The sequence below is a fragment of the Argopecten irradians genome, chromosome 1 (assembly GCF_041381155.1).
Source record: "Argopecten irradians isolate NY chromosome 1, Ai_NY, whole genome shotgun sequence".
NCBI lineage: Eukaryota > Metazoa > Mollusca > Bivalvia > Pectinida > Pectinidae > Argopecten > Argopecten irradians.
In genome coordinates, this window is record NC_091134.1 from 39,009,839 (window position 1) to 39,027,572 (window position 17,734).

Sequence of the window (17,734 nt, forward strand, 5' to 3'; positions counted from 1 at the left end):
TCTTCAATTATAAATATATCATATACCTGATGTTTTTTAAAGATAAATAAAAAAATTAATAATAAATTAATAATTGGATTTTTTTTTAATTTAAATTTTTTTTTTTTTTTTTTAAATTAAAAAATAAAAATCATTTAAATCTGTTATAAATTACAAGCAGACATACATGATGCTTGGTTTTTAAATTTTGTTCAAGAGATAAAAATTCTATCTGGAGGGGGTGCAATTTTGGTATTAAAGTTAAAATCTTAATTATTCATTTTTTTGCAATTAAAAAAAAATACATTTGTGGAGTTGTCATGGTTTTTTCAGCTTGATAAAAATAAAAATACAAAAATTCACACGTGTGTCTAGGGATATCATTCCATTGCAATGCAAATTGCAATTGTAAATTTAAAAAAACAATAACATTTACTACTGTTCTGTAGAGGTTCCATTTAAAACCTTGGCTTTGTATTTTGCTGAATTTTATTATAATCTACTGTACCCATCTGCTACCTAATGTGCAGGCCACCCATTTACAAGAAGCCGAAGTGCGTGTGCATTTGTTTTTTACAAGACTTTAAGGTGTGTATGAAGAATAATATAGGGTTTCTTGACTATGAGGGTTGGCAGTTATATATGGACTGGTTACTCATATCATAGTTCTAAATTATGTTTGTTCGTCATTGCATGTACGGAAAACATGAAAGAGGGGGGGGGAGGGGATACACCTCGACCTAGCACTATGATGACTACGGTTAGGCAAATTATAAACATGCCAGTCTTATTTAAATGTGGTTCCGTTTTTAATTGTCATTGTTTTCCTCTTAGTTTAGTGTTGAGTAGACTTTCTGAATGATATGTAACCTTTTTAATAGTTTCAGGGCCGCAAATTTTGTTGGATAAAAAAAAACGATCTTTCATTGATCCGGTCAAAAAAATCTGGGTTACACAAGTAATGTACTTCTTATCGTATTGGTCTATCCGATGTTCTACACCTCATACCTATCATAATTTATGGCCGCAGGCTAATGAAAAGTCTCTCGAAAGACCAGTCTTTTTATGTTGTTTTGGTTGTAAAAAAAACATGGTTCGCTTGTCGCGTAAGGACAGGGAGTCGCTGAATAACAGACCCATTATATAGGCAAAAATAACGTTGGGTGAGGGGTCTCAAGTGAAGGTCACTTAAGACTGGGACAATGAGTCCAGTCGCTACATACCGTGGGTCGCTCTCAGGACAGTCTCGACTGTACATGATACAGGAATCGATAACCTACAGCAACAGAGTTGTTATAGTTGCGACAACAATCACGCTCTTATTACCACCAGCTTCAGCTGGTAGATTAGTGAGAGGAGTGATCCTCTGGTGGTTGCCCTTAAGGACAGTGTCAAAGATAACAGTACATGATAACATAATTCTATATCCTACAGTTCAGGTTGTAAATAGATGGGACAAACAACATCTCTATTACAACAGTCAGTGGGTTACGTGAGAAGGATGGTGATTCCTCTGGTGGTGGCCGCTTCAGGACAGTGTCCCAAATGTAATGTACCATGTATACATATATTATATACCCTACAGTACAGGGTGTAAAATAGATGGGACAAACAACTTCTCTATTACCATCAGGTCAGTGGTATGTGTGAGGATTGATCCCTTTGGTGGCTACCTCTTCGCGGGACTGTGTCCAAAGTAAAGTTAAGATAACCATGATACAGAATCATATAACCTTACTGTACAGATATGTTATAGATGGGACTTAGGTTATTGATAGATTTAAGACATGCGTGGGTGGTGTGGTTGTAATTCAAAATTTAAGATTTTGTTTTTTTTCATATAAAAGGCTAGTCTATCTGTTGATGGGTGCACTACGTACACGTTTTCTCAATATAGATTGTATCAAGTATTTTCAAAGCCTTTGATATTTTTTTTTTGCAAGTTAACTTTTTGTTTGTTGAGATATTTCAAAGAAGGAGAAAAATACGTAATTAAAAGTTACTTTGGTTTTGTGTGTTTGGTTTGGGTTTTGGTAAAGCATGTGGTTGAATTTCATTTTTATTTCAGCCCCGCTCTGGCCTCTTTGCTGCTTGCCTGATCTCCTACACAACGTACCTGGCAGGCCACACCCACAAGAACCTGAACCAATCTTTCACCCTCTGATCCTGGACAGCTAGCTCATCACTACCACGACGAGGAGACATTCCTCCAACACTATGTGGTCATTTAGTATTTACTAACAGTTGTTTTTTTGTTTACACACGACATCCTGTACACCCCGAGTATAGCTATTAGGTGATACGGGCGTCTTTAGGTAGTGGGCGGGGCTAACTGCCTGGGGTATAGGTTTTTTTTTTACTTTTTTTAAGTTACATAATATTTTCGTACAACCAATAAACTTGAAAATACTGATACTTTCAATATTATAGTTTGTTCATTATTACTTTTTTAAGCCCCCCCACCATTCATTCTCAAAATTTTACTTGCAGGTTCCCCTGAGGCCCATAGTTTGTTGTTGGCCATATTTGCTTTTTTGAGATGCATCAGTCAACTACAAGATGGACTGCCAGGTTTAGCCAGGTTTAGGCCATGGGGTATATAGCCCCATCTGGTTTTTGTTTGTTGTTAATTAAAAATTTGGTTTACCGCTATTTCTCAGATGAAGAGAAAGTATGGAGATGGGGGGGTTGAAGTGGATCGTTCTCTACATTTCCACAATGTATGTTTCCCCTTTAGAGCTCGTTGTAGTGGGGCCATATTCACCCCAATAATCCCCATACATCATTTTCGCATTCATATTATTACATTTTCGGAGACCAGAAACTCAGTTCAACATGAAGATGGCAGCCAGCAGTCAGCCTTCATTGGATTTTTGATAATTAAAAAGTTTTGTTTACCGCTTGTCTGTTTCTCCCAGAAAGGGAAAGTACCTGATGAAGGGATCATCTCAAATTCTCCGTGCATGTAGGGTTTCTTTAGGTCCCTACTGGCGCAAAAATTGCATGTTGGGGTACTGATCAGTCAAAAGATTGGCCATCAGGCAGACATCTAGGATTGTGAATAGTTGAATGTGAAGGTGTTACCTTTATTTCTCAGAAAGTACGGAAGGGAATTTTTCTCAAATTTCAGTTTGTTAGTTCCCCTTGGGCCCTAGTTGTGCATGGTTGCATTTTAGTTTGCCGAGTTGGTTGACAGGCAAGCCTTCATGAATTTTGATTGTTGATTGAAGTTGTTTACTACTATATTTCCCAGGAAGTTTCTCGTTGGATCACTCAAAAACTTTCACCTAGGGTCCTTGTTCTGCATATTGGGCATTGTTGAGACTGATTGGACAACAAGATGACGTCCTTTGATTTTGATTTGTTAATGTTTTAAAAAGCAGAAGGGAGGAGAAAAGAATCCCTCTTTCAATTGTCAGATTTAAACTTTGGAGTGGACGCATAGATCCCTCTGGGATCTCTTATTGTTTATTTATTATTTGTCTCTCTTACACCATGAAGCTTACCTGTTAGATAGTTTTGTCAAACTATTTAAGTGTTTTCTTTAACATTCAATAGTTATGGAAAATGTGGATTTCCAAAAAAAATATTTCTGATAGCAAAGATTAATTCCTAAATAAGGCCTTGTGTGAATTTCCACTTACACAATGAGTTTTGGGGACCTGTACTCAGGGGCCAATGATTGGACTATTCAAATCACCTTCACTTCCATACATTTGTCCAATTCTCTGTCCATTAAAGCCTATAATGGTCCCTGGTCATCTTTTGTGTGCTTCATACATGTAAAGTTAATCTGGGAAAGCCGAGGTTTAAAATGAGAGAATGAAGGGAGAATCAAATCAGAAAAAGTACCTAATAGGTGCAGACCTCTAAAATGGTTTATTGATTGAGTTTAAACATATTGGTTGAAATAAAAACTTTACAATTGCTTTAGATACCATCATATTTGTTTTCCAATAATTATATTCATTAAATTTAGGGAATGTGAATGGTGAGAGCCGGGATTATTATCCTAACCTTGGAGTTATCAAAAATGCACTTTTTTCGCATTGTACTCTTTTTTCATTAAAAAAAACCCTCACCAGACCATTTTTACCATTCCATCCTCCTTAAACAATACCGATTACTTAATTTTCATTTTCAGCGTCTTCATGTTTTCACAATTTATAACAATTGATACAGTCCAATTGTGACTGACAGTTGAATCAGAGACCAACACATGAGTGTCATTCAGCTCCGTGTTTGGATTGGGTGTATGTAAATAAAAGCCGCCAGAGTAAGTTAAAAAACAAAACTGACCAGAAGGTGAGTACTGTTCTAGGTTGTTTCATGTGACTCCACACCAACAAAAACTATTAACTAGAATTTGTATCATATATACAGGGACGACCAACACTGTCATACGACCTGACCCAGGACGAGTGAGTCCCTAGTCTTAGTTGATATCTAATTGTGCTTTTCTTTACGTGTCCACTTTCCAACACAAACATGGGTCGTTATCCCAGATTACTAAGTCCGCCATGTATTAGGTTTAACTCTATCAGGTGGGTCACACTGCCCCCAGTGACAAATGGTCATAACAGAAGAGGGTACAGACTCGTAGACTAAGTACTAGATGGAAGCACATGTGTAAATTGAGGTTTGTCTTTACCTGTACATCGTTCATCCCGGTGGTAAGGAATTTTTTGTAATGGGTATTAGGTTTATAATTGTACAGGTGACGGTCACCCTACACAACGTACGTCATAACAGACCAAGAAGGTGAGTCCTGTATTAGGTTTATAATTGTACAGGTGACGGTCACACCAACACACATTACGTCATAACAGACCAGGAAGGTGAGTCCTGTATTAGGTTATAATTGTACAGGTGACGGTCACCCCAACACAACGTACGTCATAACAGACCAGGAAGGTGAGTCCTGTATTAGGTTATAATTGTACAGGTGACGGTCACACCAACACACGACATACGTCATAACAGACCAGGAAAGGTGAGTCCTGTATTAGTTTATAATTGTACAGGTGACGGTCACTCCAACACAACGTACGTCATAACAGACCCAGAAGGTGAGTCCTGTATTAGGTTATAATTGTACAGGTGACGGTCACACCAACACGACGTACGTCATAACAGACCAGGAAGGTGAGTCCTGTATTAGGTTATAATTGTACAGGTGACGGTCACTCCAACACAACGTACGTCATAACAGACCCAGAAGGTGAGTCCTGTATTAGGTTATAATTGTACAGGTGACGGTCACACCAACACGACATACGTCATAACAGACCAGGAAGGTGAGTCCTGTATTAGGTTATAATTGTACAGGTGACGGTCACACCAACACAACGTACGTCATAACAGACCAGGAAGGTGAGTCCTGTATTAGGTTATAATTGTACAGGTGACGGTCACCCCAACACAACGTACGTCATAACAGACCAGGAAGGTGAGTCCTGTATTAGGTTATAATTGTACAGGTGACGGTCACACCAACACAACGTACGTCATAACAGACCAGGAAGGTGAGTCCTGTATTAGGTTATAATTGTACAGGTGACGGTCACCCCAACACAACGTACGTCATAACAGACCAGGAAGGTGAGTCCTGTATTAGGTTATAATTGTACAGGTGACGGTCACACCAACACGACATACGTCATAACAGACCAGGAAGGTGAGTCCTGTATTAGGTTATAATTGTACAGGTGACGGTCACACCAACACAACGTATGTCATAACAGACCAGGAAGGTGAGTCCTGTATTAGGTTATAATTGTACAGGTGACGGTCACACCAACACAACGTGTGTCATAACAGACCAGGAAGGTGAGTCCTGTATTAGGTTATAATTGTACAGGTGACGGTCACACTCCTACAACGTTGTCAACGAAGGTGAGTCCTGTATTAGGTTATAATTGTCATAACCAGACCAGACCAGGAAGGTGAGTCCTGTATTAGGTTATAATTGTACAGGTGACGGTCTCACCAACACAACGTATTGTCATAACAGACCAGGAAGGTGAGTCCTGTATTAGGTTATAATTGTACAGGTGACGGTCACACCAACACAACGTACGTCATAACAGACCAGGAAGGTGAGTCCTGTATTAGGTTAAAATTGTACAGGTGACGGTCACTACCAAACACAACGTACGTCATAAACAGACCAGGAAGGTGAGTCCTGTATTAGGTTAAAATTGTACAGGTGACGGTCACCACCATAACACAACGTACGTCTAACAGACCAGGAAGGTGAGTCCTGTATTAGGTTTAATTAATTGTACAGGTGACTGTACACACCAACACAACGTACGTCATAACAGACCAGGATGGTGAGTCCTGTATTAGGTTATAATTGTACAGGTGACGGTCACCATAACAACAACGTACGTCATAACAGACCAGGAAGGTGAGTCCTGTATTAGGTTATAATTGTACAGGTGACGGTCACCCAAAACACAACGTACGTCATAACAGACCAGGATGGTGGGTCCTGTATTAGGTAATAATTGTACAGGTGACGGTCCACCCTAACACAACGTACGTCATAACTGACCAGTAAGGTGAGTCCTGTATTAGGTTATAATTGTACAGGTGACGGTCACACCAACACGACATACGTCATAACAGACCAGGAAGGTGAGTCCTGTATTAGGTTATAATTGTACAGGTGACGGTCACCCAACACAACGTACGTCATAACAGACCAGGAAGGTGAGTCCTGTATTAGGTTATAATTGTACAGGTGACGGTCACCCTAACACAACGTACGTCATAACAGACCAGGAAGGTGAGTCCTGTATTAGGTTATAATTGTACAGGTGATTAGTTATGGTGAGGTCACACCAACACAAGGTACGTCATAACAGACCAGGAAGGTGAGTCCTGTATTAGGTTATAATTGTACAGGTGACGGTCACCCCAACACAACGTACGTCATAACAGACCAGGAAGGTGAGTCCTGTATTAGGTTATAATTGTACAGGTGACGGTCACCGCAACACATTGTATGTCATAACAGACCAGGAAGGTGAGTCCTGTATTAGGTTATAATTGTACAGGTGACGGTCACCCCAACACAACGTACGTCATAACAGACCCAGAAGGTGAGTCCTGTATTAGGTTATAATTGTACAGGTGACGGTCACACCAACACAACGTGTGTCATAACTGACCAGGAAGGTGAGTCCTGTATTAGGTTATAATTGTACAGGTGACGGTCACCCCAACACAACGTACGTCATAACAGACCAGGAAGGTGAGTCCTGTATTAGGTTATAATTGTACAGGTGACGGTCACCGCAACACATTGTATGTCATAACAGACCAGGAAGGTGAGTCCTGTATTAGGTTATAATTGTACAGTTGACTCACCGCAACACAATCTTCGTCATAACAGACCAGGAAGGTGAGTCCTGTATTAGGTTATAATTGTACAGGTGATGGTCATCCCAACACGACATACATCATAACAGACCAGGAAGGTGAGTCCTGTATTAGGTTATAATTGTACAGGTGACGGTCACCGCAACACATTGTATGTCATAAACAGACCAGGAAGGTGAGTCCTGTATTAGGTTATAATTGTACAGTTGACTCTCCGCAACACAATCTTCATCATAACAGACCAGGTAGGTGAGTCAGGACTATATTAGGTTAAAATTGTACAGGTAACGGTCACGCCATGTACGTTTTTGGTGGCAATTAATGTTTTTATGTTGATAATAGCCTGTAATATATGGTATTTATCAGAAAAATGTAGTCTTTGAAGTGTTAAGTTAATATTACAGATGAAGAGTTATATGTTCAGTGAGATAATGAAAATATAATAATGTATATCAATGCTAAAAATGATTTTTTTTTCTCCAGTTCCTCAGAGTCCCTCGACCCTGACAGCCACTGTTGTGAGTAGTACAGAAATACGTGTGAGCTGGGCCATCAGTGGTCCGGAGCCTGGACCTACTACCTACACACTGAACGTTATACCTGACTCTCCAGAGACAAGTCGTTTAGAAACTGTAATCGGTGAGTAATACAGTATAGGTGATTCACCAGAGACAATCCTTGTCTAAATTTATCAGAAACATTATATTTTGGTTCCTATATATGGATATCTGTCAGCCTTTCAGAATAGAGAAAAATGAAAGAAATTCTTGAGAAAAATAATTGTGATTAAAAATGAATGTTATTAATTTATGAACCTAGAAATTCAGATTTGTTGTACTTTTGATAAACATCATCAGGATATAGCTATTAACAGTTAAATAAATGTAATCATATATAAATATTGATTATTATTATACTGCCATCTCAATTGTTGTCAAAAGTGACTTTTAAGTACATTTGTATGTTTCATTGGTTGTTCAGGGTTCTCAACCACCACACTCTTGGTGACTAGTCTAGAGGAGTACAGAACATATACATTCAATCTGACCACCAGTACTATCAAGGGGACAGCAGCTTACGGTGGCCCGAGCCTGCCGTCTGCCAAGACAAATGCTGCAGGTATATATTGCTAAAAAAATATCCCCAATATTGGATTTGCCCATCATGATCCGTGATAGGCAGCTAAGCATATAACATAACTTTAAAATTTGTAGATAAACAAAGGACTTCATCTACACTTAGTCTAATCCATTCAATTTGGACTTTTTGTACAGTTTTGTATGGATTTGTAGAGATTGCAGTTAAGATTTGATTCTTAGAAGTTAATGTATATAGATCTTGAAGGGAATATTGGGCAAAGAAAGGCTAAAATCGGCTCTGCATGTGAAGAAATTAATCTATACTAAAGGAATCCTAAAACGTCCTCCCGACTGGCTATATCCATGTTGGTACATGTATTTCTATGCAGTCTCGCTTTCAAATAGTTAGGTTAATTAAGTTTTTGAACTGTGCTAAATTTACACAAGGCTTTTCCATAATTTCAATGGTCAAAAGTAGACAACGTAAACAGAACTTGACCATCGTTTTGACATGTAAGGACTTTTGGAAGGCCTTTTTTTTTCTTTGCCAGAATATTCACTTTTAATGCGTGTGTATTTCATATACCGGTAAGACTTTATGAAACGAGACAAAGAAGTTTTATTTTTGCAAGCTTTGGCGAAAAAATTGATTTAACAGAATGAATTGATAAACATTTAAATGAATTACTTTGACATTCTATGGATGAATTATGTTTACTATATAATAAATACTAAAGGAAGCTTGTTTTATTATGTATGATATATGTCCCACACAAATGGTTGATATTAAAAACTGAAAACTTATCTTAAATTAAGTTGTTTTTTTTGTAAACAGCTCCTGGTTTAGTTGAGAACTTTGTAGTAGCTCGCCCTGATGGTCCAAATTTCACCACGGTGACAGTATCATGGGGACTTCCCTCAGTATTACAGAGGAACAGCGACATCACCAAATTCATGTTCTTACACAACACCACTGGAGGGGTAAGATTTATGGTTCACACAGTTGAACTTGTGGAAGACATTTTTTCATAACACTTAATGGTATCTTTAGTTTTGAGATTAGTTGTGTATTTAAATTTCCATTTGAAGTCTTGGGAGATATAACAGGATTGTTTAATTATGTTTATGTTACATTATTTTCTATTTTGTTTTAAAATTATATTTAGATTAGATCACTACACACTCATGTATGTTAATCTATTTGAGGCTAATTAAGACTCTTGCGGGAGTTGAAAAGATAATTAGCAGGTAAACCAGGGTTCAAACCTGGGACCTCAAAATAATAGCCGGATGCTTTAGTCATTGAGATACCTGGTCTGAAACTGTCTAGTTCATGACAAAAGGCTCAAATTATAAAACCTTCCAAAACCACTTTGAATACCATAATGCCTCTTTAATGAAAGGCCAATGCCTCTTTAATGAAGGGTAGTGCCCTGCAGGTAGGGTGTAAGAATTGTACCTGCTGCCCCTATTGCATGATCGTAAAAGGCGACTTAATTCAGGATCTTATCTTTTTTTTTCTTCCTAACTAACTTTCTTCTTCCTAACGTCGACCTTCGTTGACACCACCTCGCATTTCGCCTTCGGTTGAGTGCTAGCCCCTGTGAGGTAGGCTCTGGGTTCTGTGCCCTGGCTAAGATGCACCAAAGTCTATAAAAGTGGTAATGTCTGCTCCTGCTTAGCACTCAGCATTAAGGGAGTTGGATGACTGGTTCATCCATTGTCAGTATAATGTGACCTGGTGAGGTGTGTTGCTTAATGTCTTCAGCTGCATGCTTCAGTGATATATAGCACCATAAAAGGGCAAGAGTTCCACTTTATAAAAAGACACAACAGGAATATAGCGCAGTCTCCCAAAACTCGCACCACACACTTCATACATGCAACATACTACGTACATGGGAGGCCGTCCTTACATGACCGTTGCTGTGAATAGGACGTTAATTAAATCAAACAAACAAACAAATTAATGGAGTGTACTGAATTAGGGTTTATTTCAAATTCAGAATTAAGTTGTATTTTTGTAATATTACTTTTAATTTCCTCAGTTTTCTGTTTTGTATTAAATTGCTTTTTAAAAAAGAATATCTACTAAATTTGACTTTTTCTTTTTAATTATTCCAGAACTTAAATTCTGGCCCAGAGGAAATACCAGTTGTAGACACAGTAACGCGAAATCTGGCTGTGGTACCACAGACCACATATTACATTGAGGTGAGTTGTCAACCCTTTAACTACAGCCGGGATCTACATAGTGTTTATTATCATAATACTTAATTAATGCATTTTTAGACACATTAATTTAATGAGAAGTAGTGATTTAGAAATTTAATTGTACAATTTGGGCTACAACTATAAGCATCAATCAAACTGCAACTTTAGGTAAAGATCTAAGCTGAATATTTGATACAAGCACATGGCATATTAATTATATATGATATTAGTTTCTTCAGCTGATGTGATCAGTTCTTGACTGAGGATTAAATTGTTCAGTTAAATTGACAATTATATCACATTGATCAAAAGTGTGCACACTTAGGTTTATCTCCAACTGTGAAACTCAAACATTTCGTCAGAAATATATACATGTATGAGCATTGCTGGTACATACCACACTACAAAATGTTCATTGTTTACTTAGAACATATTATCGTTTAAATTATCAAAATATTTACCATCCTCTTGAACAGGTTTGTGTTATTTTACCGTCCATTTTACAGGTGTATGCTGTAGGTACTGACTTGACTCCGACTGAATATATAGGAGTAAAAAGCAGTACTTCCTATATAGCACCTGCAGGGCGTAAGTAGTTTATTTCTTTATTACTCTTAAAATGATGTCTGAAGAATCAAAGATTCAGTGTATCTCATATGTTAATGAATCAAATTTTCAGCATAGGTTACAGAAAACTTGATGCTATTGATTAAATTTTATAGTTGGAACAGAAATGATTTACTTGAATTGAATATAGAAGCTTGAATTTACTTTGATCATAATTTGCTACCCTAGCCAATTCAATTCAGTTATTTATCATTTTGCACAATCATATTGTTAAATATTTGAATGTTAAAGTTTAAACTCCATTTTAATATGGTATTTCTTGAACAATCCTACAAACTTTGTTTTTACTTACCCAAATATAACACACTGTGCTGAATCATATTAAGATTATATTGATAAATTCAAAAATATTTATAATGGATTATCTTTCATTCAATCATCAGCACCACCTTTGGATGTTGGAGAAACAGTCATCCCTTCCAGCAGTAACACTAACATACAGGCTACACAGACTTCTTTCACACTGTCCCTGACCGACGGCTTCTTCACGAACGAACTGTATGGCACTATAACAGACTTGGCTGTGGTCTTATGCAAGGATCCCTGCTCAAGTCTGGGTAGGTGATGGTATTGATTACAGTCAAAATGTAAATAATCTACAGATTCCTTAACATTGTTAAGATAGATAACCCAACATACCATATTCACCGTAATTAGGGCCAAGGAGCTTAAGAATTGTAATAAAGGAGGATGCTTATTAGTGAACCAAAAGGTAAATTGTGGATGAAAAAAGTTGGCCATATTTTAAGTCTTTCTGTACTCATGAAACATTAATCTGTTACAGTAAACAGACATATTTGCCTTTTACCCTTGAAGATGCCTCGTTATGTCATGGTTAACATGTAAAAGACTCCCAAGTTCTTGTAATATGGGATACAATGCTCATCAAATTATGTAAAATAGTTAAATCCTTTGGATTGCAACGAGATTTTCATTGAGACTTTATGCATTGGTGGCAGGTTTATATGACATCATGTGTAAATGAAGTACATGTAAGTCATTACGCCTCATGTTTTGACCTAAATTTGGATGATTTATTATGCTACCTGAATTTCTATACATCCATCAGATTCTCATATAATGCAAGAATCAAGACTCTTCACCTATGACCTACAGCATTTTGTTGGATTTACAGTTCGAGGCCCGGATAGGGCACAAGTCAATAAATTGTCATGCTTTGTTAAATTGTGTTTCTTTGATATTTTTTATACAAATATACCGAGATATAAAATACCTATTTGATTTTAAAATTAGAAAATTAATTTTTTCATTTTAGATTCCTCATCAACAGCAGTAGATAGTGATTACTTAACCAACATAAATGGATGGAAGGCTGCTAAATCAAGCGGCTATGCTAAGGAATACAGGGCGATGTCAAAAACTGCCTTTACATCTCTACTCAGTCAAGGTAAAACACAACATGTCCCAATCCATCGCACTGATAAATGTATATCATTATACAGTCGAAACTCGTTATCTCGAAATTCAACGGACCAACGAAAATAATTCGACTCATCCGGAATTCGACTCAAACGTAATGCCATTAGGTTTGATCAGAACGTGGTTTTCAACGGTCCTTAGATCTATATCTTATGACAGCCGTGATCAGCATATCATCGTGATTTTCCAACTTATAAGGTTTGTATTAAATCTTTTTAGTTATATGTTTTCGGATTTTTTTTTAAATTCATTTGTAAATAAAAAAATTGAATTACGATAATATGATCATCACGATAATAGGCATGCACCCTGATTTCCCGGTGGTATACGTATACTGACTTCAATGGTTAATATACATCAAACTTATACGGAATAAGTACCTAGTGAACCAAAAGAAATAGAAACAAGCATCTTTCTTATTTCAGAATTTCATACCCTTGAAGATGGTATTTCAAAATAGTAAAATACAAACAATAGTTTTCACGAGATTTTCATTGAGACTTTATGCATTGGTGGCAGGTTTATATGACATCATGTGTAAATGAAGTACATGTAAGTCATTACGCCTCATGTTTTGACCTAAATTTGGATGATTTATTATGCTACCTGAATTTCTATACATCCATCAGATTCTCATATAATGCAAGAATCAAGACTCTTCACCTATGACCTACAGCATTTTGTTGGATTTACAGTTCGAGGCCCGGATAGGGCACAAGTCAATAAATTGTCATGCTTTGTTAAATTGTGTTTCTTTGATATTTTTTATACAAATATACCGAGATATAAAATACCTATTTGATTTTAAAATTAGAAAATTAATTTTTTCATTTTAGATTCCTCATCAACAGCAGTAGATAGTGATTACTTAACCCAACATAAATGGATGGAAGGCTGCTAAATCAAGCGGCTATGCTAAGGAATACAGGGCGATGTCAAAAAACTGCCTTTACATCTCTACTCAATCAAGGTAAATCACAACATATCTCGATCCATCGCACTGATAAATGTATATCATTATATATGTCAAGGTTATGTGCCCTTGTCTTAACTAGGCTCAGGGAATTTTGTTATTTCTATTAGACAACATTAAGGCAAAATATCATTCAATTGTGAATATTCCACATTGTCAGCTCTCATTACATACATATATATATATCATTGGTGTTGTGCTTCCTTTGACTTCACTAGATTATTTATTATTTATAGTTTTCAAATGTTGAAAGTCTGGTGTCTGAGATGACAAAGATTTATGATATTTTGTATATTTAAAAATAGATGGGTTGCTTTATGATATTATATGTATATTTAAAAATAGATTGGTTGCTTTATGATATTATATGTATATTTAAAAATAGATTGGTTGCTTTATGATATATGTATATTTAAAAAAAAAGATTGGTTGCTTAGCTTACAACAGAAATTTAAGGGTTGTTAATCCATCTGCATTCATCGAAAGTCCTAGATTATGAAGTTTATGTTTACACAAAGAGATGAATACTGTATGTATTTTACAATCATGCATATTAACAACATATATTTGATTGCAGCTAGTACAACTGGCAGACGCAAAAGGTCAACAAACACCTTTGTGGTTGTGATTGGGACAGCGACAGACTGTGATTCCTCTTCTGAAACTTATTGCAATGGACCTCTGGAGGCAGGCTCAACTTATTAGTATGTATTATTTTAGCCAGTTACAATATTATATTTAACTTAAGAAGTTAAACTATGCCTTGATTCTAACAGCTGATACTGTAGTATATTATGTTAATACAAAGCCTCACAATTTTTTTTAATCAAAATCCTTCAGTCCATTATTAACTTCTCAATCGTTAAAGGCACACATTCTGCGAAAGCTGGCAGGATACTTGTATGTAAAGCCAAATTATGAATGTGCAATATAGTTTGTTATTACTAGGTAACATTAACCATTACCACAAAATCAAAAGTCATAGACAAGTGTGTACTTTTCCCCAATATTTTATGTGTAAGCTTAATATGCTTGCAATGGTGAAACTTGTAATTTGTGGTATAAATGAATTACAAATACATTATTAGACAAGGTGCATTGTGTTACGATTACATAGCATAACATCGTTTTAACTTTGACCTAAAAGTATGTCTGATTTCATCAAATATTCAATGTTGATTGCAGCCAAAATTTCCTTACTCTTTACTCTTAAAAGAAAAAAAAATTATCTAATCTTTAATATTATTATAGCACATTCCGTCTTTGCATATTACAGAGTTACCTCCCTTGTGGATATGTACTCATTATGATATCAATGTCATTACTGTGTGATTGAAACTGAGATTGTTTTCCCTGAAAAGTAAGATGATTCACATGACATCACAATCGATTTCCTACACACAAGGGCAGATAACTCTATAATATGCAAATACAGAATTTACATAGTATTGATTCTTTGATGTAAAAGGAGTTTTATGACTTGCTTCAGATTGTACGTATTATAACTTTATATTTCCAGTCTTAAGGGAGTTGTCTGTACTGAAGGAGGCTGTACATTATCAACACTTTATGGACCATATGTAACGGAGCAAGGTAACTTCAAGCAACACAGATATGACAATCCACTCACTGCTAAGAAATCTAGGGTATCCAGTATTGTATTTATCTGGTTTATAGATTAAGAATGAATTACATAAACCTAGTGATATGATACAGATATGTATTCTAAATTTATATGGCGGTCTTCATATAATGTGTAAACAATTAGGTGTCTAAAATACATGCACTGTGTATTGTCTGAACTTACATGTGCCTGTGTCATGTAATGTCCTGTACCTGTTTATCTAGTATTAGTATATGTAAGTAAGTTGTTATGATGTATGAGAGGCGAGCAAATGCATTGGTTGAGAGTGTCACTTTGATCCTGCATGACTGTCCCTGCATGTGTAAGCTTCACCTGGTCCCCACACAGGTGAATGTGTGTCTGCACATTACATGGACATACACACACCTGTGTTCTTTATGGCAGTAATGCTAGAAAGGTAAGTCTTTTTAATTACAGCTATAAAAAATCAAGTTTTTAACTTATAAGTAAATCTACAATACAATTAATTTACATGCACTTTAGTTTTCTACTAGAACTTTTTAAATAACTTTTCTGTTAAATAATTTGTCAGTAACTTTTAGCATGTATAACAAAGGACCCGCACATGGTCATTTAGGTTAGGTCAAGTGATTGTAGAATAAATGTAATTAATTTGTGACAATATGTAACCATATTGTCAGGTATTGTTCTTTTTTATTTAAGAGTTTAATTTACTGTCTCCGTTTTTGTGTAGATAAATTATCAGTCATTTACAGTTGTTGGTATTTTTGTACAAAGAAATATAAGCCTACACATAGTAACTTGTGTGACATTGATATTGCTGTAACGTAGTTGGTTAATGAAAACACAATTAGCAATATGCTTGTTGTACATCTGTTAAGCATTATCTTCACAGCTCTGTAATTACTGTATATTGTGTAAAGAATTTTCTAAATCTAGATATAATTATTTGATTCAACATGAATCCAAAACAGCATTTGCTTTGACTTAAAGAAATCACCTCTTTATGATAATTAACATTTTCTACTCACAGTTCCCGACCCTGGACCAGACTTTGGTGTCATTGTTGGAGTTGTTTGCGGTATTGTTGCGTTCGCCCTCGTGGTCGTTATAATTGTTGTCTTTATGAAGAGGAGGCAAAGGTATGTTCCATTTATATTTTATCAGTAATAAAGTTTGAATACTGTTTTAATACAGAGTTCATTTGAATTCTCCACATCTTTCGGCATCAGTAAAATGACCATTTCTTTTTTCAGCTCTAAAAGGAACGATGACTTTGATGATGATGACAGACTGGATACTATTAATGTGGAAGTTGAGAAAAAACATATCCCTGCTAAAAGGTAAGTGTATGTAACCCATTTATCACACTATAGATAGTTCTTCACAACATTTTATACCTTAGGTCTTATGTGTGTATATATATACACACGCATTGTTCTCAGTTGGGGTAGCACGGCAGTAACAGAATTGACAAAATTTGGTATACAGAACCTTGACATAAAGAGGAGTTTCGTAAACTATATAGGGTTCTGCAATGTCCCTCATTAATGGAGGTGTTACTAAGTTTGTGCAGAGGGAGGTGGTGAGGGTGTTAGTTGTAAACTATTGAGGACAGTTCTAGTATTGTAAGTCTTGATTTATAACATTTATCATTATCTATAATAATGTACCAGATGTCCACACACTAGGACTATAATGTTCCCAAATACCACTCGGACAGACCCTAGGAACTTAAATGTACCTCTCTAAAATAAAACTGATTATGTTATAGACGTCCACTTAGACAGACCCTAGGAACTTAAATGTACCAGACATCCACTCATACAGACCCTAGGAACTTAAATGTACCAAACATCCACTTAGACAGACCCTAGGAACTTAAATGTACCAGACATCCACTCAGACAGACCCTAGGAACTTAAATGTACCAAACATCCAATAAGACAGACCCTAGGAACTTAAATGTACCAAACATCCAATAAGACAGACCCTAGGAACTTAAATGTACCAAACATCCACTTAGACAGACCCTAGGAACTTAAATGTACCAGACAACCACTCAGACAGACCCTAGGTACTTAAATGTACCAAACATCCACTCAGACAGACCCTAGGAACTTAAATGTACCAGACATCCACTCATACAAACTCTAGGAACTTAAATGTACCAGACAACCACTCATACAGACCCTAGGAACTTAAATGTACCAGACATCCACTCAGACAGACCTTAGGAACTTAAATGTACCAGACATCCCTTCATACAGACCCTAGGAACTTAAATGTACCAGACATCCACTCATACAGACCCTAGGAACTTAAATGTACCAGACATCCACTCATACAGACCCTAGGAACTTAAATGTACCAGACATCCACTCAGACAGACCTTAGGAACTTAAATGTTCCAGACATCCACTAATA

The 17,734-nt window shown here is 36.3% G+C and overlaps 1 protein-coding gene across 1 annotated transcript in view; it reads left to right on the forward strand.

Annotated features, from left to right (window-relative positions):
• The window catches only part of LOC138325233 (receptor-type tyrosine-protein phosphatase eta-like), a 61,140-nt gene that overhangs the window by 30,895 nt on the left and 12,511 nt on the right, over positions 1–17,734 (forward strand). The window contains exons 13-31 of the mRNA XM_069270778.1: positions 4,773–4,817; positions 5,004–5,048; positions 5,232–5,276; positions 5,612–5,656; positions 6,033–6,077; positions 6,577–6,621; positions 6,892–6,936; positions 7,272–7,316; positions 7,852–8,007; positions 8,350–8,487; positions 9,283–9,428; positions 10,572–10,661; positions 11,168–11,249; positions 11,672–11,845; positions 12,565–12,696; positions 14,279–14,405; positions 15,221–15,294; positions 16,341–16,449; positions 16,564–16,650. Of these exons, the coding sequence (XP_069126879.1) occupies positions 4,773–4,817; positions 5,004–5,048; positions 5,232–5,276; positions 5,612–5,656; positions 6,033–6,077; positions 6,577–6,621; positions 6,892–6,936; positions 7,272–7,316; positions 7,852–8,007; positions 8,350–8,487; positions 9,283–9,428; positions 10,572–10,661; positions 11,168–11,249; positions 11,672–11,845; positions 12,565–12,696; positions 14,279–14,405; positions 15,221–15,294; positions 16,341–16,449; positions 16,564–16,650 (1,675 nt within the window). The remainder of the gene's footprint in view (positions 1–4,772; positions 4,818–5,003; positions 5,049–5,231; positions 5,277–5,611; positions 5,657–6,032; positions 6,078–6,576; positions 6,622–6,891; positions 6,937–7,271; positions 7,317–7,851; positions 8,008–8,349; positions 8,488–9,282; positions 9,429–10,571; positions 10,662–11,167; positions 11,250–11,671; positions 11,846–12,564; positions 12,697–14,278; positions 14,406–15,220; positions 15,295–16,340; positions 16,450–16,563; positions 16,651–17,734) is intronic.